General features: G+C 35.0%; 1 protein-coding gene across 2 annotated transcripts; it reads left to right on the plus strand.

Annotated features, from left to right (window-relative positions):
• The first annotated feature begins 236 nt into the window (after positions 1–236).
• On the plus strand, positions 237–25,043 carry LOC149782958 (uncharacterized). Of its 2 annotated transcripts, none has more exons than XM_089934514.1 (3): positions 237–395; positions 10,561–10,743; positions 20,904–25,043. In XM_089934514.1, exon 3 carries the CDS (start codon positions 20,929–20,931, stop codon positions 22,021–22,023), a length of 1,095 nt encoding a protein of 364 aa, XP_089790640.1. In that variant the 5' UTR covers positions 237–395; positions 10,561–10,743; positions 20,904–20,928; the 3' UTR covers positions 22,024–25,043. The 2 variants fall into 2 exon arrangements, with proteins under 2 accessions (XP_089790640.1, XP_089790641.1); XM_089934515.1 differs by lacking the exon at positions 237–395 and adding an exon at positions 673–778.
• The last annotated feature ends 350 nt before the right edge of the window (positions 25,044–25,393 follow it).

The following is a 25,393-nucleotide window of genomic DNA, read 5'->3' on the forward strand; positions in this document are numbered from 1 at the left end:
TTTATGTGCTTAGGTCTAAAGAGTACTTGTAAGTTAATGGAGCGTGTTGTGATCATCTGAGGTAAGAACTACTTGTTGATAACTTGTTTAGGGCTACCTGTATGAAAATAGCAACGAAACATAACAACAGAATGCCCTAATTAAAAACTAGGGCAAACAGAGGACAATATTTCAGTTTTGAAAATGTTTTGTAATCCCCCGCTTCTTTATATGGGTAGTTAAGAATGTGAGGTTTTTATAAAGGTTGTTGTTCTAGGGTTTTAACGCCATTTTTTAGCACATGATAGGCTATACATGGCGGCCAGTATAACTGGTGGAGGAAGAACCTTGGAAAACCCAGGGAAGAACCACCGACCCACGAGAAGCTACTGGCAGGCTTTCCCGCTTTTATAAAGGTAAGAACAGTTTGGGATTTTCACGCCGGGAGTTTTCGGAATGATGATTTTCACATGTTTTCATCTTATTCTGATATTTTGACAAATTTTCTCGACTTTGCAATTCACTGAAATAATCCTCTCAGAGTAGTAGTTGTTGTTAATTTAGTAACAATAATAATAACAATACTAACAACAACTAGTCGACCAATTCTTTTTTTGTTTCGCCTGACTTCTTGCGTGACAGATTTATGACTTGAAATTTATCAAAAACTACCTCATAATAGGTCTTAGTAAGCCGACATCCGGCTCAAACATGTTTTTAATTTACGAGGTAAAAGCTTCAGTATGATTATTGGGCATGAGGGATCATACCGCACGGGTAGAAATAAATATGACCAGAGGTATATTTTATTCTCTCTCTCTCTCTCTCTGAGTGTATTTTTTATGTTATATATACATTATCGTAGAACTTTTGCTTCTTTTAGTTCTTTAAAATGTTTCATCATCAATTATTTGTAGAGATTAAGAGTACGTATAATGTGTGAAACTTCGTGGACGGAACACCTGCAGGAAGTCCTGAAATTACTCTAATATGAAGCAAATTAGAAAAATAAGAAGCTACTAGTTAGCTTCACAGGAAGGATAAAAGAAAGAAGAAAATTAAACACATAAAATTAGCAGTAAAATACGAAAAGTGAAAATCATGGGATTGGTATTCGATAGCTTGCTCGTGCTTATTACTCTTAACTCACCTTGTTAGACAATCGAGACACTTGTGAATAAAACCGTTGTGTCTATGGGTCATAAGTGAGTCAGATGCTATACATAACACGGTAAATGGTAGATAGAAATCACTTGTTTATTTCAGTAGGTTAACTGGAAGAATCTGCTATACTAGTTGAATAGATTTTTTTCACCCTTGACGTATGTTTTAACGGTGAAATACATTTTTTGACATTTACACAATATGTCTCAGGCGTATCAGTCGGTCTCAAAATATAAATCGAAAGTTTTAAACAGATCACGTATTAGAAAAATGGTAACAAAATAATGTATGTTCGTACTTGAACATTTGACATTTCAATGAGATTTACGCAGGGACGTAGAAAGCGATCCCGGGTCATGGGTAAGAAACACACGGGCCTCTCCTAGTTCTTGTTCAAACAAAAATTTTCTTTTATGAAATTAAAAAGTGTTGCTCGACCCGGGCACCCTTAGGGGATATATCCATTGTCCCCCCCCCCCTTTGTCGGCCCTGGATTTAAACCAGTTTTCCGTTCATATTGAAATTATCATTAAGCCACTAGTCATTAGGTGGCTGTCAAGATGTATCCAAAAACTTGAACAAATATTGGAGATATCAGAAAGTCGTAAGTAAATACATTTACAAAAGTAGTAAAGACATGCATTTTTTTAGGGAGTAGACCATGTTTTGATTGTAATAATATTTTATTTTATTTATTGTGGTTTTTTGTGTACTATAGGGATATGAGAACATTAAATGTGAAAGTTATAAATTACTAAACTCCCTATACATTTTATATCACCATTAAATATCAAAGCTATCTTATCAAACCTTTAAGAAAATTAGCAAACACAAGATGCAACTTTTACACATCATAAATAATGTCAGAAAAAATACATTGTGAGGAATTCAAAAGTTTCACGTGTGAGATATATATGTTTCATGGGTTTAACACAAAACGACAGTCGGTAGCTTGAGATAATTCCTTTAATGTTTATAAATTAGAAATGTGATAAAATTTTGGTAAAAGCGTTATGTGTTACAAAATATAACAGTGGAAAATAATAACGTTGATTTAAAACTCTGTTGCTTTAGAAATGATGTTGATTTACAGCTTACTTTAAATGACTAGAAAAAATATATTTACAACAAAGCTTTATAAGATTAATATCTACTGCATAAAAGAAAAGAAAGATAACAGAAAATGTATACAAATTGTATACGTTATATACGTTATCACATAGATAGGTCACAGCTACATATCATGCGCTTATAAATTCAGAACTGCACATTCAAATACTTGTAGATTTTTTTCAAAGCTTAATTTTGGGTGCTTGTTTACTATCATGTTGCAAACAATTCCGTAGAACTGTACTGGTTCACTTGACCATCCACCCTTTGCGTTCGATAAGTCATAAAATCTTAGATACGTTGGCGCTATTTTATTACAGACATTTAAAGTAAGAACAGCTTTTCTTAAAAAAATAAAAAAAATAATCATTAAACCGCTCCGGTGGACTAGTGGTTAGAGAGTCCGCCTCGGATGCGGGAGGTCACGGGTTCGAACCCCGGCTGAGTCATACCAAAGACTTATACAAATGGTACTAACAGCTGCCTGGCTAGACGCTCGACATTAAGAGGTTAGTGTTAGGACTGGTCGGCCTTGTGTCAGAATAATGTGACTGGGTGGGACATCATTCTACATGTCTGCGGCATGATGCCCAGTGCTAGACATCACTATAAACTGCTGCACTGCAGATATCGTAGCGATATGACTGAAAAATTGTTAAAGCTACGTTAAAAATCCAAATCACACACACACACACACACACACACACACACACACACACGCACACACACCATAACTGGCATCCATTGAAGAGTGGAAGAGTGTTAATAATATATGATTTAGATATTAAGATATCCTTGACATTTAAAATCAACTTGGCTGCTCTCTTCTGAGTAGGGTTAGCTGTGTTTGTTTTTAGCTGACATGGCTGTAGGGCCAAGTTAGTTTATGGTATAGTTATGCATGTGTCGTGTCGTGCGTCCGTCAACAATCGAAATTTTAACTTCTTCTCAAACATCAATGTACCAATTATTGACAAATTGTAGCACGCAGCATTTTAGTATGAAGGGCTTTCGGATTTTTAAAACGATGCCTATCTCCCTTCAAATATAGCCGGAGTTACCAAAAATAATTATTAAAAAGCTTCTTCTCAAAAACCGCTCAACCGAATTCGATCAAGTTTGACAGAAAATATCACGTTAGAGAGTTCTTTTCAGTTTTTACTGCTGATGCTGCTCTGCCGTCAAAATATAATCGCCGTTACTAAAAATAGACGAAGTTGTAAAGCACATCTCCAAAATCGGCCAGAATATATTGATTATATTTGACAGAAAACATTCAGACACATGGGCTTTTCAAGTTTATACAAGTAATACCAATCTACCTTCAGATATGTCCGTCGTTACTAAAAATAGTAATATCTTTAAACGAATTCTTCTCGGTATTTAAAAATCGACGATGATCCGCCATTAAATATGGCCGCCGTTAGACACTTAACAAAGTTTAAACAGCTTGCCTGAAAACGTCGTTGAACAGAATTTCATCATATTTGAGGCAAAGCATTATGTTATAAATACCATTGATCGATGCCAATCCGCTATCAAGTATGGCCGTTGTTACTAAAGTATAGAGACCGCTCCGGTGGCCAAGTGGTTAGAGCGTCCGCCCCGGAAGCGGGAAGTCGTGGGTTCGAACCCCGGCCGAATCATAACAAAGACTGCTAAAAAATAATACTAACAGCTGTCTCGCTAGGCGCTCAGCATTAAGAGATTAGTGTTAGGACTAGTCGGCTTGGTGTCAGGATAATGTAACTGGGTGGGACATCATGCTACATGTCTGCGGCATGATGCCCCAGTGCCAGACATCACTTTAAAACTGCCACACTGTAGACATCATAGCGATATGACTTGAAAAGTGTTAAAAGCTACGTTAAAAATCTAAATCGCACACACGCACAAACTAAAAAATAGAAAAACCTTTAACAAGCTTCTCCAACACCAATGAATGAAATTTGAAGAAACTTGATAGAAAGCAATCTGGCATGAAGACTATTTTATGTGGCATAAACAATGCCGATTTGTCTTCAAATATGAACTCCATTGCTAAAATTATATACAACTTTGAACGACTTGTTCTCCAATATAGCTAACAAATGCTTATTTTATCGAAAGCATCCTGACGTAAAGTTCTTTCAATTTGTACAACTCATGCTGACACCGTGAATAAAATAAAAACAAATTTAAACAGATTCTTCTCCAAAACAACTGAGCAGAGTTTTTATCATACTTAACTGCAAGAATACTAGCTTGATGACCTTTCAAATGTATACAATCTATGTTTACACTACGTCAAATACGACCTCGTTACTAAAAGTAAATGACAAGCGACTTCTTCTCCAAAGTTGTTCCATAGAATTTAACCAAACTTGACATGAAGACATTTATATGGTATACAGTGTTAGCGTCGATCTGCCATCATATGTTGTTGCCGTTGCTAAATTAAAAAAGCATTGAAACGACCTCTCCAAAATAGCTCTGTATAATTTAATCTTATCTGACAGAAATCAAGCTGGCATTAATAACTTTATATTAATTTATTTTTCTTATAACAAATGATACCGATCCATAATTTAAAATGGCCGCCATTACTAAGAATAGAACAAATCTTGAAATGATTTCTACAAAACTGTTAAATATAATTTCCTCAAGCATGTCAGAAAACAGATTTGAACGACTTTCTTCTATACAATTCATAAAATGAATTTATTCAAATTTGAGCAAAAGCATCCTGACAAATAAAAGCCAATATGTAAACATTTCTACTGTTGTATTTAATAAGGAAATAAATCAAAACAAGTAAAGGACTTTTTTTGAAAACTTACTTAACATAATTACACCAATCTTTACACAAAACACCCTGGCTGTACAAATGGGCATGCCAACAAATGCACTCTGGACAATAGCAAACCGAAAGTGCGCAAGATAAAAGCGGGCCGACAAAATCGCGCAAATAATGGCAGCACGTTGTATTGTCTTTTATAAAAAAAAGACGAACACATACAGCACTAAAGATCATAAAGCACCGTTTAATAATTAATATATAAACATGCCGAGTTTAAGCGTTTATAAATTTTTCGAATGTTCAATTATTTCAAACATCTTTTGCAATGCGACTTTATGCGTGATCCCACGTAGAAAACATTATAGACACATTGCCATATGACGGAATTAACGTGATCCCACGTAGAATACATTATAGACACATTGCCGTATGACGGAATTAACGCTTGCACGTAGAAAACATTATAGACACATTGCCGAATGACGGAATTAACGCTTGCACGTAGAAAATATTATAGACACATTGCCGTATGACGGAATTAACGCTTGCACGTAGAAAACATTATAGACACATTGCCGTATGACGGAATTAACGCTTGCAGGCGCCGATTGAGCTGAACATATTTCGACTTCGACTCTTCCGGTAGTCTAACACCGGATTGAGAGCGTCCGTTTTTCAACTCCACGTGATCCAGTTCCTTGTAGAAATGGTCGATCAACTTGTAGACCGACCGATGATGACAATCGATTATTGTTGGAATGAATGATACCAAGCTTCCACTGAATTGTTGGCACGTGACATATTGACGATCATGCAATTACGCATATTCCATCGCGTTAACGTCAGCGTCCGGATGACATCGTTTCTTTATGAGTCCTTCAATCGTTTTCTGCGATTGTCGCAAACTACTCAGGTATCTTAAATCCGTGCGTGTGTTATATATGTATGCGTTTGTGCGTTCTTTAATTCGTCCATGCGTCTGCACCCTCTTTTTCCTGCACACTGATTCCACTCTTTAGGAAGATGTACGACTAAAACTATTGATAAGGGCTTTAATGTACATTGTTATTTTGGTTGATACTAATTCCAAATAAAAAAATAAAAAGCCGTGTTTGTGTGTTAAATTACCTCAGAATTTGTTGGATTACGTCACATGCAACAAATGTTAAAAAGTGTAGAAGGAGTATGGGCTCTCAGGACTGATATCAGTATAGGATTATGCAAACATCACTCATTCAGAACTGATCAAAGAATGTAGCCTGAAATGATATAATCACATCCTTATGGACATTTACGATGCATTTAACATGAAAAGCACGTTGTCAGTCATACCGTAATTCAGTCAATCAGACTTTCTTTATTGTTTGACTACAATGAGATTGTGAAATTCTTTAGAAATAAAACAAACAAACGAAACTACAAACCAAGTACTAGTTTATGATATATTTCATAAGTTGCAACTATTGTACCCATTTCAGCAACAAACATGCACCATGCACTTTTAGCGACTGTCGTAAACGTTTAGCAGCCGTGGTGCATTTTATAGTTAATACGATAGCTAACTGACTTGCTGTCGAACGGTTTGATACCAACATCCGGGAGCCTACTAAAATTAGACTGGCCTGTCTCTATTTGCAGCAGGATTCAAACACAATATTGTAAACACTTTTATGTTTGAGAGATCACATATTAGTTTAACAATGGCTTTATGTTCCTTTCTTAACTTGGGATATTTTGTTTTGGGTCCAATATTGTGCATTATATTCGATATAGTATATTTGTTAAAATCCACATTTTGGTTAATCCTTCATTGTAAAAGCAAAGGACTAATAAAATGACAGAATTTAAAAATTAAGTTTGGCGTTATTTTCTGTTTTGACTTTCTTTAGATAACGTTGAAATTCGGACCCTTTTAAATGACTTGCTTCGGATACGACGGTGATATGTATCATAATAATTAATTTTATGTGGCAACGAAAGACACAATGGTACAATTTCACTTTTCCAGTTACAACTAAAGATTTCCAATTTAGATTAATTTCACAGTGCCAAGTTCAAACTTTTATTCCGTTGCAATATACACATCATAATATATTATACGTCTGTTCACTGCAAATATGAGATTCCAAAAACACATTGTAAAGCAATCATCCTCAAAACTTTGCTTTGTACATTAGACATCCATACAACATACACAAAACACGTCTCAATGAATAATATTTATACAAAAATAAGATTACGATTGTAATATTATGCGTTGCGGTTTACATTATGTATTCACGGTTGTGTGTGAGTGTGTGTGTGTGTGTGTGTGTGTGTGTCTGTGTGTGAGAGAGAGAGAGAGAGAGAGTCTTATTATGAAGAGTTTATTTCAAGGTAGACTTCATAAAACACACCATTTCATACCTTGAGGATTCCAGACAAACATTCAAAAGCATGAGAACAATATAACGCTGCCCATTGGTACTTGCTCGCGTTTGTGGAGGTCTGTCGTGCAGCATCTCTTGCATCGCCAAGTAACTAGATGTTGATGACTGAGACATGATTTGTGGTGATTGGTGGGTGAGTACAATGAGAACTGACCTCTCAGATATCCTCCTCCTCCTCTCCCGGTGTCAGGCATTTGTAATAAATTAAGCAATCAAACAATGGTATCAGTGACAGAATAGGCTAATTAACCTTTGGTAGGTATTGCAGTTAGGACATTTTGGTTGCCCCCCCCCCCCATTCCAATATCTTTCAAGTCATTGGTCCAAATTTGATCATTACTTGAAATTTAACTTAAAATGATGAGATATACACTCTGTTCAATTTCATGTTGAAACAAATAACATAGACAAATGCACGTCCAGATAAAATTGACAGAGTTATCGGCCGTTATCGGAGAAGTCATTCGAATGAACGTATCACTGTATGTCACTCATACGCTAAAGGTTTATGTGCCCTTGGTCATTAACTCATTCGGCCCTGGAGGTTTTTGTCGTTTTCGCCTGAAATGCGAGTAGGAAAGACATTTTGGGGCTATTTCTGAATACATCATAACACATCGACTTTCAACAGATTTTTCATTAGCCTAATGCCTAGTTGTATTAGAAACATCGTTTTCCATTGGTTATTTTGCTTACGCATGAGCAAAAGAGTCAATTTTTGTGTGTGTGTGTGGTTTTTTTTGCTTAATGGACCCATCATTTTCGTATGGAGACCACTCTTTATTCCAAATGCCCACCTTATCCTAGTTTTTTCAAAGGTTCACCTGTCTGTGTGCAGGTCAGACCGGTTTGCCTTAGATCTGAGGTCTCACTGGATAGTTTTGTATTTTGACACACTCCCCATAATTTTTAAGGTAGAAGGCATGAACCTAATTATCACAAGCCTAGCATTTATAAATTCACACATAAGCTAAATCTGTAATGTGTTTTAGATTTACTTTGAGTTAGGCTTAGAAATGGGTTGGCTTGTTGGTGACTGCCTGTCACAGTTAGACGAGCATTGGAGATCAAATGCGTAACCTGGGTTGCAAATGAGCAGCCGACTTGGCTTACGTATTTACATGTGTCTGCTACAGAGGTAAATGTCTAAAAATCTAAACTGCTGAGGGGTGATGAAAAGTATGCTAATTTGTTATAATACTAGTGAACTTTATTCATGCATAAGGCACATACTGATTCTTTTACCTGCCTTATCACAGGATAATATTCAAAATAGCTATTTCCTGTCAAACATGAATATAAAATTTAGGGGTTGGTGGTAGCGTTGGTTCAGTATAAAAACCACCATTTGCATCAGGAATTAACCTGATTGCTGCAGTCAAAATCTCACATGTATGCTTTCTACAAAAATCATTAGTTTGTTTTTATTTGTATCTTCAGTGTAAAATTATTCTCATTTTTCTGCAATACGTCATTGTTGGATGACAATTCACCAGAAAAACTGTCCAGTGAGACGTTAAGGCCAAAAGGTCTAAAATCCGGACACAAAATCGGATTCCGACCACGAGCAAATTTTGGGTTAAAAAAACACGGGTAAAAAAAATTAGGTTTTTTCCTCTGTATTTTGTAGTGCAAGTAGAATGTCCAGATTATTTGGTATCATTGTAGAGCTATATATGTCTGCTTTTTTGTAATACCACCCATGTTGGTGTATCTTAAACGATCTTGATGCTGCAGAGCACGGAAGTAGGGTACAGCCTCATCACGCCTACAGGCGGGATTGGGGCTGAATGAGTTAACACTGTGCATTTTGGCCTTATTGCTCCCACTGAAACTACAGAAACTATGGTGTAATTAATATTAATTGACATGATTTCCTAGATTATGGTATTGCAATTACAAACAGTATAAATACTGAATCAACTGACGCTTGAAGAAGAAATTCACGTTTTTCTCAGATTCTAAAACTTCACCTGAAAATGAGAGTCGAATTAAAAAAAACAACAACATTTGTCACAGTTCATATAAATGTTTATTAGCACACATGCAAAGGTGTCTTTACGGCCTAATGTTTCTTTATTCAAACCACAGAGGCCATTGATATTATCGATGAGTAAACACAACTTTGTTTAGGGGGGTAGTTCTAAACAAAATCTTGATCTGTGGGACTCAATTTTTCGTGAAGTTTCAAAGAAGAATAAAATGCACAAAAAGCCACCCCAAAATGCACGTTTTAGTGGCATCTGATTAATTCGTTACGTCTACTATCTGTAATCACAACAATGTAATTTAAGTACTCACATCAGTTATAATTAATTACACTTTATATTGTCTGCTGTGATAATCATGCGTGTGTGCGGGATGTGTGTGAGGTGTGTGTGGGGGTGTGATTTGGAATTGTAACGTTACTTTCAATTTTTTTAAAGTCATATATCTACGATGTTTTCGGTGTGGCAGTTCACAGTGATGACTAGCACTGGGGCAGCATGCCTCATGTAGCATGATGTCCCACACAAACACATTATCCTGACACCAAGCCGACTAGTCCTAACACTAATCTCTAAATGCTGAGTTAGCTGTTCGTATCTTTTTTAAGTGTTAGATATGACTCGGCCAGGGTTCGAACCCGCGACCTCACGCATCCGAAGCGGACGCTCTAACCATCATGTCACCGGAGCGGTCTGTGCTCATTGGAAGTATTATTTCCAAAATACATGGTACAATGACCAAGAATGGCATGTATTCCTTATACAGTAATCAGGAATTTTTTCTTCTACGAAGCACTCATCCATGGGACGAGTATTTACTCGTTCCTGTCCTCATTATACTCAACCCAATACACTTCTCCACCACACTGTTTACACTGTTACTAAAGATCCCCATGAACCTGATGCAGGCTTGTTACTAAAATGGGTCAAAATCATGAAAACAGTATGCTCTAACACATGGTTCCTCATTAAATATAGAGTAAAAGACAAGAATTTTAACTTGAGAAAGTGCAGTTGCACATAGCCTTTATTCCTAAGTGATATGCACATTTATAGTGACTGCTTGAGTAATACGTGTATTATTTTAATGCCAGGACATTTTCCCTTTCAGCAAGCTGTACACATCTTTATGAGTTAGATATGGAAGAAGTTAAGAGACAGACAAAGTAAAAAATTTACGATTTTCACCTGGCCAGTGTTACGCTTGTCCAAGATCACCGGTATTTTCAAGACAGTGCAGTTTTATTAATACGTTGTCAAGTCAAAGAAAAGACGCCAGCGGATATTTATATAGGTACGTTATTACCTTACAAGAAAATTGTCGTTAAACTTGCATTTCAAAGAAGAATTCAAGTCGTGTCAATTTCAACTAATCATCTCCATTCTAAAGAGCTACTCAAGGGTGACATGAATGAAAAGATTGCTGACTGTCAACAAGAACTAGAACGTAAGGTTATAAATCCAATTAAAAATTTCGACCTTTTGGCTGTAGTGTTTTATAAATAGATTACAGTGGTATGCATTGTCTGAAAGTTGGTGGAAATCGGCTGAGAGACTTAAAATACTAATTCCGAATGTAAGTTGGCATAATTTTTTTTCTTGTGAAAAGGAATTGCAAGCTTCCAGACCTATCTATTAGCTTTTTCTCATCGGCTTAACCATATACCAGCAAAGCTTCAGTTTTGAAACTATTCGCAGCCTGTGTCAAGTGTAAGATTGTTTAACTAGAGGCCAAATCACACAAATGTGACATTTTCTGTATCTTAACGTTTCAGAGATTGTATTCGCCAATATGTGTGATAGCTCGTTGAAAGAGAAATTTTCATTACATCCACATTATGCGCACATTACTGCAAAGTGCCACTGTAAATGCGAACACCATTAACAAGTCGAGGGCAACGTTCCCTCTAAGTGAATGGTAGATGTGCGCGCTATGCACGCTGCATTGTGCAAGCATTACGGTGACTTGAGCATTAATGTTGGATTGAATATTTGGTAATTTTGATCTGCTGCGCGGAGAACAATTCAGCTGTGCGGGAATGTATGAGCAGCTGCGCGGCCACGCGTGCGCGCAGCTTAGAAGGAACGTTGGTCGAGGGATTTGTATAAAACTGAAGGAGGGGAGGGGAGAGAGGGAGGAAATCGGTGTCATTTTCGTAGTGTAGGGATCCAAAACATTCATCACGAAAATATCAGTCAGGAGTTTGTCTGTTTAGAACAATATCATAGAAGTTTCAAAGCATATAAGAAGTTGACTAAACGGAGATTACGTTAGTCCGAGTTTTGGGCTTTCAGATATTATGACTTTTACATAAATTATTAGCACGTTAGCACGTGGCAAAAACTAGAAGTTATCCTTTCACATTTGTTACGTTTTTAAGAATTTAAAAAAAAGAATGTAAGAAAAAATATATTAGAAAAAAAATAACAGGAGGACTATACAGAAAGTCAAATGTAATGTGCAGTGATTTCATGTGAAAAGTTCCATAGAAATTATACAATATTTCAAGCTGTGGACTTAACATTTTGTTGTGAGTTAGCAATGCTTTTCTCGTGGGTTAGCTAATGTGACTTAGTTACAGTTTTCTTACGAATTAGCAATGGACTTTTCATGTAAATTAGTTTAGGTTTTCTCGTGGGTTAGATACGGTTTTCACGTGGGTTAGTTAACTTTTTCACGTAGTTAGTTAAGGTTTTCAGGTGAATTAGTTAAGTTTTTGGGCTTGCTATTTTTAATAGAAATTGATCAATTTATAAAAACCCCAGACATGAACTGGTTTGTCTTCCTGTCATGTTTTTGTGTGGATTCTGAGAAGCTGCTAAATAAATATTACCATTCATACAATTTTTTTAAGAAGAAATGTTTAATGTACCTATCTGATAGTAGCACCATGCGAAGCAAACTAAATAATTAAATAAATCAAAACTGATAAATGGTCGTCCATTAATTATGTCAACAAAATGGGGGTTGGGTTGAAGAAGTTTGACAATTGTTGACATGGGGGAGGGGGCGTTCAAGATAAATTGACGTCAACAATGTTATTTTTTACAATAAATTTAATAAATCAAAAATTAGGAAATTAGTCGGTGCGTTGGTATGGCACACGCTCGCCCGTCAACAGCCCACCAGTTTAATCCTAAACCGGTTGAGCTCTTGCCAAGGAAGTCATAGTCTTGCATCATCATATTTTGTTTTTATTCAATGTAGATTGTAGACTGTAGACAGATTAACCACATATGGCATTAATCTGAAGAAATTAATGAATCAGCCACTATGCCCATTATAACAATTGAGGAACATTTGGCTTCCCCATGGGAAGATGATAGAAGCTAGAATATAAAGTCTCGATTTTTTCATGAATTCAAAGTGTTATAGTCAATTTGAAATCTGTTAAACAAGTAAAAAAATTGTATTAAAATTTATTTGTAGACCTTTTAATTTCCATAATTCTATTTTTAGCATAAAAGCCAGCCGTATAAAATATTGTTAGTTTGTGGGGGGGGGGGGGTTAAAAAAAATTTTGACATAATTTTATTAGGGGGGTCACTGAAAGTTTGACAACTGTTGACAAGGGGGAGGGGGTGGGTAAAAAATTGCCTAAAAATTGTTGACATAATTAAAGGACGTCCCCTAATCACTTTGTATGTGACAAAGTTTCAGAAACTATTTTAGCTTGTAAGAGAGTAATTCCACTTGTATGTTTGGTTTGAAAAATTCTATCTTTTTCTTTTGGCACAGAAACGTTGCGTTGGCATAGATAGCAAAAGTCTGAAAAACTTCGAAGCGTTTAAATCATCTCATATATTATAAAATCAAAGACAATTGAGAAGAAGAAATCTATTTTTAAGATATGACACTTGAGCAGGGGTGGGCAAAATACGGCCCCGTGGGTTAACATTTCTATTCGGCCCACCATGACTCCCGGCAATTGAGGAAACTACTACAATCTTTCTCCATTACAAGTTACATAATTGGATCGTTGTTTGTTATCGTTAATAATTAATATGGTCATCTAAACACCGTTGAAGCTTCAGCACGTGGATGACGTAATGGTAATACACATTTACTTTGTCAGCGAACACCGTATATTAACCCTTAAAATAGTAGAAATGTGCGAAACATGACGACTTATCAAATTTGTGGAGTGTACCACCCCTTGCGAAAATTATTGCTCACTCTGTGATAGACACTCGTTAAAAATGCAAAATAATAGCCAAACAATTAGGAATGGCATCAACAACATCATTCTAGAGCTGCAAATATAGACTCTAATCAAGATGTTACTTCCCATGTTAACATTTTGTAGATTGCTAGGTTTCAGAATTTAAGTTCAATCCTATGGATATAATGTAATAATGCAAATGTTCAAGCTTATGAGACATAATTGCATTACCAAACATAACCCAATTATAAACATCACGACCCATCAAGTTGCATTTCTCATAGCTGTTTCTTTTTTTAGCAGCCCGAACGCACTCCACACACACGCAACAAGTATGCTATTTTTGTAATTTCAGTTTCATGAAGTATTCGACTCTACCAGAACCATTGTGTGTCGGTTGTTGTTGTTGTGATTGTGGTGTTGGGATATAAACCCTTTCAAATAAACGTAAACACTGGATACTGAAAGTAAAAAAATGAAAAGTTAAGATGTTAAACTTATAGAGATCGTATATGCTACAAACTATAAAGGTACAAAATATATAATCTCTAATATATATAGTTTAGAACAGGAGAAGACTGATTTAGTTCAACAATTTCATACCTTTGAACAATAGGATGACTTTGTGGAGATACATCTGGAGCAGTATCTGATAAACGTCACTCGTCGATTAGAATGCAAAATCTTACCAAACTATTCGACATCTTCCATTCCGCCTGGAAGCAGTTTTTCAGAAAATATGACTCCCGAACCAGAGGAAACGTTTTGTGAGATAGTTTCAGATGTTATTTTTTTGTTTTTTTTTGTTTGTTTGTTGACTCTCTTAAGCCCCATCCCAGTATATATAGCTGGTTAGTGCTTTAGAGTGACACCCTGTTTTTCTCTAAAAGTGTGTTTGGTGTGGGTTTCCCCTGTCTCCCTTGGAGGTCTGTATGTGTTGGTGTTTTGAAAACAATAATGCAAAGTTGAATTTTGCAGGGTTAATTTTTTATTTTATCCATCAAATCATTTGAGTTTTAATTTATCCCAAGGAAGCTATATGGTATACTTTCTTCCCTTTGTCAGAGCTGACAGTGGGCCTGATTTCTACCAAGTTAGCTTCGGATTTAGGGTTGTACTCTTATCCCAAAGGCTATTTAACCCTGGGCTAATTTCCTTCCCTGTTCCTTGTAGCTTATTTATTACTGCAGTGACTTTGCCAGAGTCATATGTCCATATTTTGTGATAGCTTCCCTTCTCTTCTCTTCTTTTTTTTTTTTGTTGTTGTTGTATAATGTTATGTTGTGTACGATAGATATTAGGACAGCATAACTATATCAAATTTGAGAGTTTTCTTTCTATCTAACAACCCGAAAATAATAAATGATATTTTTGTTGGCTGTATTGTGAGTGCATGTATTGCATCTGTAGTATATATGCCTTAGCATATATGGAAAGGGACTTGTCGTGACACTTGGTGTTGTGTATTTTTTGTTTAATAGTTTTATTTGATTGTGCCATGGCACATAATTATTGATCAAAATAGAGTGTACAATTCATCATTATGCGAATATAATTGAAGATTTCTGTTATTTTAAGTTTGTTTGAGTATGCCTTGGGATGTAATTGAGTAATTATATAGGGGTTCTTGCTTGGCTATGGGTTTGGTAAGTAGATCCCTTGTAGGGTGTCAAGATTTGACTTTCCACTGAAAACCAGTGTGTTGTTCTATTGTTAGTTGCATTTGAATACTTTCTCTTAATTCTTAACATTCATCTTGGCATAGTTCCGGCAAACTGGAAGCTATACCAACATATCCTTAGTAGATGTACTCATTTATAATTAGCTGTCTTCTAAGTTAAATTATAGTGTTTCCATGATGTATATATCTAATTAAAATTATTTAAAATAAGTAATTATGTAGGAGTTCTTACTTAGATACTGGTCTGGTAAGTAGATCCCTTGTAGGGTGTCAAGATTTGACTTTCCACTGAAAACCAGTATGTTGTTCTATTGTTAGTTGCATTTGAATACTTTCTCTTAATTCTTAACATTCATCTTGGCATAGTTACGGCAAACTGGAAGCTATACCAACATATCCTTAGTAGATGTACTCATTTATAATTAGCTGTCTTCTAAGTTAAATTATAGTGTTTCCATGATGTATATATCTAATTAAAATTATTTAAAATAAGTAATTATGTAGGAGTTCTTACTTAGATACTGGTCTGGTAAGTAGATCCCTTGTAGGGTGTCAAGATTTGACTTTCCACTGAAAACCAGTATGTTGTTCTATTGTTAGTTGCATTTGAATACTTTCTCTTAATTCTTAACATTCATCTTGGCATAGTTACGGCAAACAGAAAGCTATACTAATATATCCCTTTGTAGATGTAATCATTTATTATCAGATGTCCAAGTATGTTGTTCTATTATTAATTGCATTTGAATACTTTCTCTTAATTCTTAACATTCATCTTGGCATAGTTACGGCAAACAGAAAGCTATACTAATATATCCCTTTGTAGATGTAATCATTTATTATCAGATGTCCAAGTATGTTGTTCTATTATTAGTTGCATTTGAATACATTCTCTTAAATCTTAACATTCATCTTGGCATAGTTCCGACAAACTGAAAGCTGTACCAACATATCCCTTTGTAGATGTACTCATTATAATTAGTTGTCTTTTAAATTAAATTATAGTGTTTTCATGATGTATATATCTAATTAAAATTATTTAATATAAGTAATTATGTAGGAGTTCTTCCTTGGATACTGGTTTGGTAATTAGATCCCTTGTAGGGTGTCAATACTTTCTCTTAATTCTTAACATTCGTCTTGGCATAGTTCCGGCAAACTGAAAGCTATACCAATATATCCCTTTGAAGATGTATACATTTATTATTAGTGTAATCATTTATTATTAGATGTCTTCTAGTATTTCCGTGATGTATATATCTAGTTAAAATGATATATTATTTAAAATACTAGTTGTGATTTGTCAAATTGAATTTGAAATAAGACTATTGTATTACTTAAAGAACGGATTTTTTTGTTTTTTGTATTTTTTTTAGCCAAAATTAAAACATTTTCTATAGTTGATGATGACAAGTTTTTATAAAATATATGTGATTTAGTACCAAGTTGTTTTGAATATTTTTCCAAGTTGTATGTGGAGTGAACATGATGGTTCCTATTGAGGTGTCAGTATTGACTTTTCCAAAATGTATTTCTCCACAGTATTTGTGTTCTAATTAGATTTATTAGTTATTGATGTATTCCAAAAACTTGTTGAGTCACGAGAAGTACGCAACTAGGGTCCCTTATGGGCGTCAAAGTTTGACCTCTTTAGTGCGCATCCCTCGTGGCTCTTTTTCTTGATTGATGCATTCACATAAAAAAATTGAATTTTGGGAATAAAGGTAGATCCTGAAAAGTAAAATTTGTTTATAATAAATTTTTTGGATCTGTCATTTTTGTTGTTGTTCTTTGGTTGTCAATGGAGAGGACAGTGTGGGTCCTTTTAGGATGTCATTAATAACCTTCCCATCACTGGACCCCTCCATTAATTGGTAAATTAATTAAGGTAGCCAAATTTGTTTTAGTTAAAGTTGTTGAATACTTTTTTTGATGTATGTATTTTTAAGAGGGCTACAGCGGCAAATTACTTGAATTCGCAGCTGTATTTGCCTTCTTTATTGAGAAGAATTCTGTGTATGTTGTCGCCTAACTTTTGCTACCTGGTTCTGTAAGAACATCTAGCTATAGCTAGAGAGGGATGTATATTCCCCATCACGCATGCGTGGTGGAGAAGGCATCCTGTGTATTTGTAGTGCTGGTATTTTCTAAATTAGCATTTAGGCTCTCCAGGTTATATTGTGGTTTTAGGGGATGTAATCCTTCCTTTTTTTCCATGTAAATGAAGTTGATAGTTTCAATATATAGTTTTTTATCATTAATTTGGTTAGTAAAAAGTAATTGTAGTGGGTCAAATTTACATTGTTTCCTAATGAATTCATTTATAAGCTTTTGTCTGTGGTAGGTTAAGAATGTACAGTCTTCTCTTTTATTAGGATATTTAATTCTATATGTATCTATCAAATTGTTATTTACAATAAACTCTCGCATTTGTTTGCTGAATTTTTTGTCAAATTTTGTAAGGCCTGTGGTTCTGTCACATCCTTGTACAATATTATTAAAATCACCAATAAGTATAGTATTCTCTGTATTATAGAGTTTTATGTATCTCATTAAATGATTATAATATGAAATTTTCTTACTTTTTCTGCATGTGCATATATATTAATAATATTAATATTACTAAAGACTATGTGTATTAGTCTTCCTTAAGTTCATTTGAATGCAGATAAAGTCATAGTTGGGAGCAATTTTAATTATTTTATCAATTTTGGTTAAATTATTGTCTAAATTGAGTCCACTGCTGTTAATGGATAGAATGTTTAATTCAATTTTTCAGTCCATTTTGTTTCAGAAGGTGGTCAGTGGGTCTAAAATCAATTAGAGAAAAACTATTGTTGTTGTTATTGTGGTTTTTAATTTAATTTGTCTGCTTTCCATTGTTGTTGTTATTGTGGTTTTTAATTTATTTTGTCTGCTTTCCATTGTTGTTGTTATTGTTGTTTTTAGTTGGTTATGAGGAGGAGGAGGGCTCTCCTCCTTGTTTTTTTTTTTTTTTTTTTTTGGAGCTTCAGGTTTTTTTGCTGCTTTCTGAGGGTTTGTTGGGAAGGTGATGAAAGTATGCTTCTCTCTTTTTTGGATTTCTGTTTGAACTGGTTGTGTTTGTGGTAGTGAATCTGTATTGCTTGGGGTAAGGATTTTTGTTGTTGTTGGTACTGGGGCAAGGGTTGTTGTTGTCATTGTTGCTGTTTGTGTTTGAGTTGTTGTTGTTGTTATGGGTGGTGTTTCAGATGTTTCAGTTTCCATTTGTTGTGTAATGACTTTAGTGTTTGGAGTATTCTGCTTGGTTTGCTTTGATTGCTGTGGTGAATGTTTCTTGGCTTTGTTGACCTGTCTTGTATTAGCCTTCCTTTATTTTACATTTCTCTTGGGTGATGTATTTTGAGTTGGTGTGGGTTGTGTATCTTCCTGTGTTTGTGGTGTCTTTGTCTGTGTTCCCATTGTGTGTGTGTTGTTATCTGGTTCTGGTGCTGATGTTGCCATGGTTTGTGTTTCATGTTCTCTTTCTGGTGGCATTGCAGATGATGTGGAGGGTGTTCTAGTGCGTGGGGGGGGGATGGAATATCCATATCCTGCTCACTACTTTCAGGTTCACTGTCTGACAGGTTGTGTGCATTTGTGCTTAGTGCTTGTGCATATGATTTGCAGCTGTTGTTGCCCCTGCTGTTTGTTGTTGCTGTTTGGGGACACTTCCATTTGTTGTGTCCCAGGCTACTGCAAATGGTGCAATGTCTGCACCTGTGGCAGTTATAGAACCAGGTTGCAACTGGCAGTCCATGAATTTTAAAAAATTCTGGTACTGTATGTGCATCCTTAGCATCTATTCTTAATATAATTTTCCCGTTGTGTAACTCGGGTATAGCTTTGTATGTGTCGCGTTTGATGTTATGGACTTTAATCTGGAGCCTCTGCTCAAAACCCTCTTGACAAATATCGAAGGGAATTTCGTGGGGATATTTTGATAAGTAGATATCTGTAAATTTTCTTTCCATTAGTCTGGTGATCGGCGGAGGCCGCGTCACTTTCACGACTTGATTGTGGATTATAATGTTATCTCAGGTAGAAGTTTGGTGTTTCCTTTGGGGTAAATAAGAAAGACTCCTTTTCCAACAGAATGGAAATTCTCAATCTTTTCTGATAAACCTCGTGCAGCTAGCGCTGCCAAGATTTGAGTACTGGATGGTTTCTCATGTATGTTAATGTCTGAAAGGTCAAGGACCTGGGCCCATGGGGCTCTATGAGCTCTAATTAGTCTACCTCTTTCAACTTCTTCTTCCTCAAGTTGGAAGTAGTTTGAAAGGAGTTCCTCTCCTCTAATTCTTGGGGCTTCTGCCATATGTTAGTATAACTCTAAATGTATGGGATATAATCCTAAATATGACTTTTTTCAAAATGGCGCACACGGCGCGAAACTGATAATTTGGCGCGAAAAAACTAAGTGTGACTGTGAGTTGTTTGTAAGGTGTAAAGATAAGAATACCTGTCCTTTGGAAAGGCTGTATATCCTTTGCGATGATCTAACTTGATTTGTCCATAAGAATTCTTTAGAAACTTCTTGGACATTCAATTCGCCTTTTTGTCCCCTTTGCTCCCACTTGCTTGCTTAGGCGGCATTGTGTGCATCAGCGGCGGCTGGGAGAGGGGACGAAAATGTGTTCCCCACCTTAATCTACATGTTTACTGGGGGCGGACTGAGAAGGGGCGAAGTTCAAGGACACTTATTTAAAAATATGTTCTCAACAACCGGAACGTTTCTTGGGTAATTTGTTTTGACAGATATGTGGTTAAAATTATGCTCTTGAAACACTTAAAATACTGGAACTTCAGGAGGCTTCCATTAGGGGTTCAGTTTCACCGATTCCTCGCTTACTGGCTTACGCGCCCCATCACCAGCCACAGTACCACATCACCAAACGATCTAAATAATATTTCTCAATCCGCCTTGTATTTTATTCTAATATTAGGCTGGTGTGACATTTATTTTAATTACAGTCTAAGTTCCAAAACAAGCTTCAGCTCTTACACTTATAAACTTGAACGGAAATTATTTGTTATGCTTTTAGTTTTAACATCAAATATACAGTCTGTAGCACCAAAATTTCGGAGGAAACATTGAGTTTCAATAAAAAATCGTAGAACCTTGGTTTGCTCACATAACAACCTTGGCTCACTAACCCCTCCTCCAATCTTAGTTTTACAAGAAATCAAATTTAAATGTTCTTTATTTAAAACACAATCATATTTATTAATAAATAATTCAGTTTATATATTTCAGTTATCAGGGGATACAAAGACCACAGTATGAGGTGGGGTTTCTATTTACTATTTATTGAAACATTATCGTTTTACATTAAACGTCAACAGATTTAAATTTTAGTGTTTTAAACAAACGATTTACTTTATTATTTTTTTTATCTACTAAATTCTTGTCATTGATAACATTCAGCAAACTGAAATTGTAGGCAGTATGAATAGCCAACATTTAAACGCTTTAATCTCTAGTTTCCAAAAGTTGTACTCCCACCTCCATAAACAAAAGCTATGTAAGTCTTTCGCCAAGGTGGACTCGACAAAAACCTTTATGTATAGAAATTATCTTTATATTTGCAGGTGGTAAGTTCGATATACTGAAGAAATGCGAACAGATAAAACTGTTTCTACTGGCGGTCGATATCGTGAATGGACATCACTTCTGCTAGTAGCAATTCTCTGCTTTTCATATATTGTTTATTTATTTCTGTACTTTGACACATCTAACAGCATGAAGACTTTTAACCTTTTTAGAGACGTAAAAGGTGATCCTCCATTTGTTCAAATCTCTGGGCAAAGTACTTTATTCCCGTGGAAGGAAAGTGTACGAAAACTAATTAAAACTCGAACAAAACCTCTGCTTACACTATTTACATCTTGGCTTGATACCGAGGATAAATATGTCGTTCATAACATAACATCAGTTAATTGGTTAGCTCTTCGTCCATTTGTTGTCCCGATTGTATTCACAAATGAAGTTGCTGTAGAAAAGGTGTATACCAGAGCTGGTTGGTTGGTTCTGCCGGTAAGAGTTGCCGCAGCGGATGGAGTTCCAGTTTTGAAGTACATGTACCTCGATGCGAAGAAAAAGTTCGAGTCCGACTTTTATACATACGCTAATAGTGACATCTTGTTCACAGATACCTTGGTTGATACATTGATTGAAATCCTACAAAATAATACAATGTCCTATAATTCTACTCAAGATAATTCAACATCGCAGCATCATACTTTGATCATCGGTAGAAGGACCAATGTTTATAATATAACAATGGAGGAAGGATCATCTTGGAGTGAAGTAACAATGGTTGCGAAAAAGAAGGGAGAACTTTTCAGAAGTGACGCGGAGGACTATTTCATCACATCTTCATCGTATCCGTGGAGTGATATACCTGAAGTAGTGATAGGGCGTAGGGCGTATGATAATTGGTTGGTTCTAAATGCCCGGAAGCAGAAACACCAAGTCATAGATGCAACCGACACCATTCTAGCTGTACATCAAACAACGAAAGCTGGCAACTATGAAGGCATGAAAAAGAAAACTAAAGAACATAATCATAACTTGCTAATAACGCTGTATAAAAACATACAGTACGGTCTGGGAGTCACTGAATGTGCGGAGTACCAGACCGTTATAAATACAGGGAAGATTTCTATTATTTTTCGAACAAATCTAGCGACTTATTGTCGTCTAGGATAACACAATGACATCTCCTTAAATAATTTCTCTCTTAGCGCGTTTTACTGATGAGGAAGTTAAGAAACGCTATTCCCGGCCTAAATTAAATATAAGGAATGTAGGATATAACAGATGAAACTATTTTTGCAAAAGCACCGGAATTGCAATAGTGATATAATTATAAGTTATTTCTCATACTCTTTGCTACAAGAAGACAAAAATTGCTGTGGATATTTTTTTCATGCGATGTAACTTTGTGTGCGGGTCCTTGTTTTAATTTATAAAAAAATCTATTTAGGATGTTAATATGTTGATGTGTTCTGTCATATAAAAATCAACCAGTGTCTTGATTCCATTTTTATTTTGTAATAATTTGGAGGGTGGGGTCATGTCGCTTTTTTCACTGTAAAATAATGACTTAAGCGTTTGCAAAGCACTTTTCACAAATGGTGATGTAACTCTGTTTTGTTTGAGCTTAATCACATGATCTTATTTAGAGAGAGGATATGTTTTTTATATAACCATATTAACTGCTTGGTTAAACCATTTTGCATTCATGTGATCTTTATTTAGGGAAAGTGTTTTTTGTTGTTGTTTTTTTACAGTATTAACTGCATAATTAGACCATTTTGTAATCGTGTGACCTTATTTAGGGATAGACTGTCTTTTACCATATTAACTGCATGGTTCGACTATTTTGTGGACCGCTCCCGTGGCTTAAGGGGTTCTAGCGCCCGCCTCGAATACGGGAGGTCTCGCCGCATTGAAAACCCGGCCGAGTCATATCAAAGCCTTTTAAAAAATGATACTAACAGCTGCCTCGCTTGACACACATCTTTAACAGGTTAGTGTCAGGACTGGTTGGCCTGGTTTCAGGATAATGTGACTGGGTGGGACATCATGCTACATGTTTGTGGCATGATGCCCCACTGCTAGACATCACTATAAACTGCCACACTGTAAAGTTTAGGCTAGTCTACTATATGCTGCCCTACCCCACCACATAGTACATGCATGTAATTCTACCTTGAGATATCTCCGGTGGCCTAGTGGTTAGAGCGTCCGTCTCGGATGCGGGAAGTCTTGGGTTCGATCCTCGGCCGAGTCATATCAAACACTTTAAAAAAATGGTACTAACAGCTGCCTCGCTTGACACACAGCTTTAACAGATTAGTGTTAGGACTGGTCGGTCTGGTGTCAGGATAATGTGATTGTGTGAGACATCATGCTACATGTCTGTGGCATGATGCCCCAGTGCTAGACATCACTATAAACTGCCACACTGTAGACATCGTAGCGATATGACTGAAACTTTGTTAAAAGCTACGTTAAAATTAAAATGACACACACTTACACACACACACACACTTTTGTTTTCCGAAATCGGCCTGTTTTGGGTATCTACTTAAAATAATACGCCTATCTCCAAAGAAAATTAAACAGCTCATTCACAGGTGAATGATGTCGAAGATATATATTTTTTCTTATAGTTTCTTTTTCCCTATTTTTGAGGATCTAGAAAGTGAAATATTAAAAAAAAAAAGATTTCTGTTGCATTCCAAGGTGTATGCCACTGTTTTATTATTGATATGTTGCAACATACTATTATTTCAGATATAAGTATTGCACTGTGATATGATTTCAAGTTAGAATGTACATATTATATTTAGATTTTATTCCATGCATATCTGTTTGTTTCCTTTCCTTCGTACACGCCCTTCTTTTCCCTGAATCATCTTTTCTATTCCATAGCTCAACGACCATAACTTTATTATTGATTGAATGCACACTGTGTTATCTGTTTCTATTCTCTTTTGAAGAAGATCTATGCTCATTTTGCATGATTCATTTTCTAGGTAGTTTTAAATGGACGAAAGCACAAGTTTGCACATAATAAGCATATACATGTACCTTTAAATGGACGAAAGCATAAGTTTACACATAATAAGCATAAACCTTTAAATGTATGAATACATAATATTATACATAACAAGCATAAAACTTTAAATGTATGAATACATAAATTTATACATGACAAGTGATAGCCTTTAAATTTATGAATACATAATTATATAGATGACAAGCATATACCTTTAAATGGACGAAAGCTTAATTTTATACATAATAAGCATGTATCTTTAAATGAATGAATACATAATTTTATACATAATAAGCATATACATTTAAATATATGAATACATAATCTTATACATAACAAGTGATAGCCTTTAAATGGACGAAAGCATAATGTTATATATAATAAGCATATACATTTAAATGGACGAAAGTATAAATTTAGACATAATAGGCATATACCTTTAAATGGACGAAAGCATCATTTTATACCTTTAAATGAATGAATACATAATTTTACACATGCTAAGCATAAATCTTTAAATGTATGAACATATTTTATATATGATAGGCATACACCTTTAAATGGACGAAAGCATAATTTTATACATAATAAACATGTATCTTTAAATGTATGAATACATAATTTTATGTATGATAATCATATACATTTAAATGGACGAAAGCATACTTTTATATATGATAAGTATATACCTTTAAATGTATGAAAACATAATTTTACACATAATAAGCATAAACCTTTAAATGTATGAATACATTTTATATATAATAGGCATATATCTTTAAATGGACGAAAGCATAATTTTATACATAATAGGCAAATGCCTTTAAATGGACGAAAGCATAATTTTATACATAATAAGCATAAACCTTTCAATGTATGAATACATAATTTTATACATAACAAGCATAAACCTTTAAATTATGAATAATGAATACATAATTTTATACACGAGAAACATATACCTTTAAATGTATGAATGCATAGTTTAATAATAATAAACATATGCTATTAGGTGAATGAATGCATAATTTTACACATAATTAGCATATATGTCTTTAAGTGAATTAAAAGATAGTGACATGATAAGCACATACCCTTAATGGTTAAATGCAAAATTTTATACATATTTATTATATGACTTTAAATGGATAAAAAAATGGAAAGTTATATATATATATATATATATATATATATATATATATATATATATATATATATATATATATATATATATATATGTGTGTGTGTGTGTGTGTGTGTGTAAGTTTGTATATAATTAGCATATTTCTTTAAACGGATGAATGCATAGTGACATAATAAGCATATGCCTTTACACGGACGAATGCTTAGTTTTACACATAATTAGCATATGCCTTTTCCTTTTCAGAGTAAGAAATGTTCTTAAAAATAACCGTTTGACTTACGAAGATTTTATGTTCGCATTTGCTTTAAATGGTTTATCTTTTTCCAAAGGCGGCATTGTACTCAACAGATATTTTCCCTCTGTTACTG

This window comes from Sinohyriopsis cumingii, chromosome 15, assembly GCF_028554795.1.
Source record: "Sinohyriopsis cumingii isolate HCF-2022 chromosome 15, ASM2855479v2, whole genome shotgun sequence".
In the NCBI taxonomy this organism is placed as follows: domain Eukaryota; kingdom Metazoa; phylum Mollusca; class Bivalvia; order Unionida; family Unionidae; genus Sinohyriopsis; species Sinohyriopsis cumingii.

What these genes read in the sequence shown, in the direction of transcription:
- LOC149782958 (XM_089934514.1), top strand. Translation starts at nt 20,929, where the DNA reads ATGCGAACAGATAAAACTGTTTCTACTGGCGGTCGATATCGTGAATGG.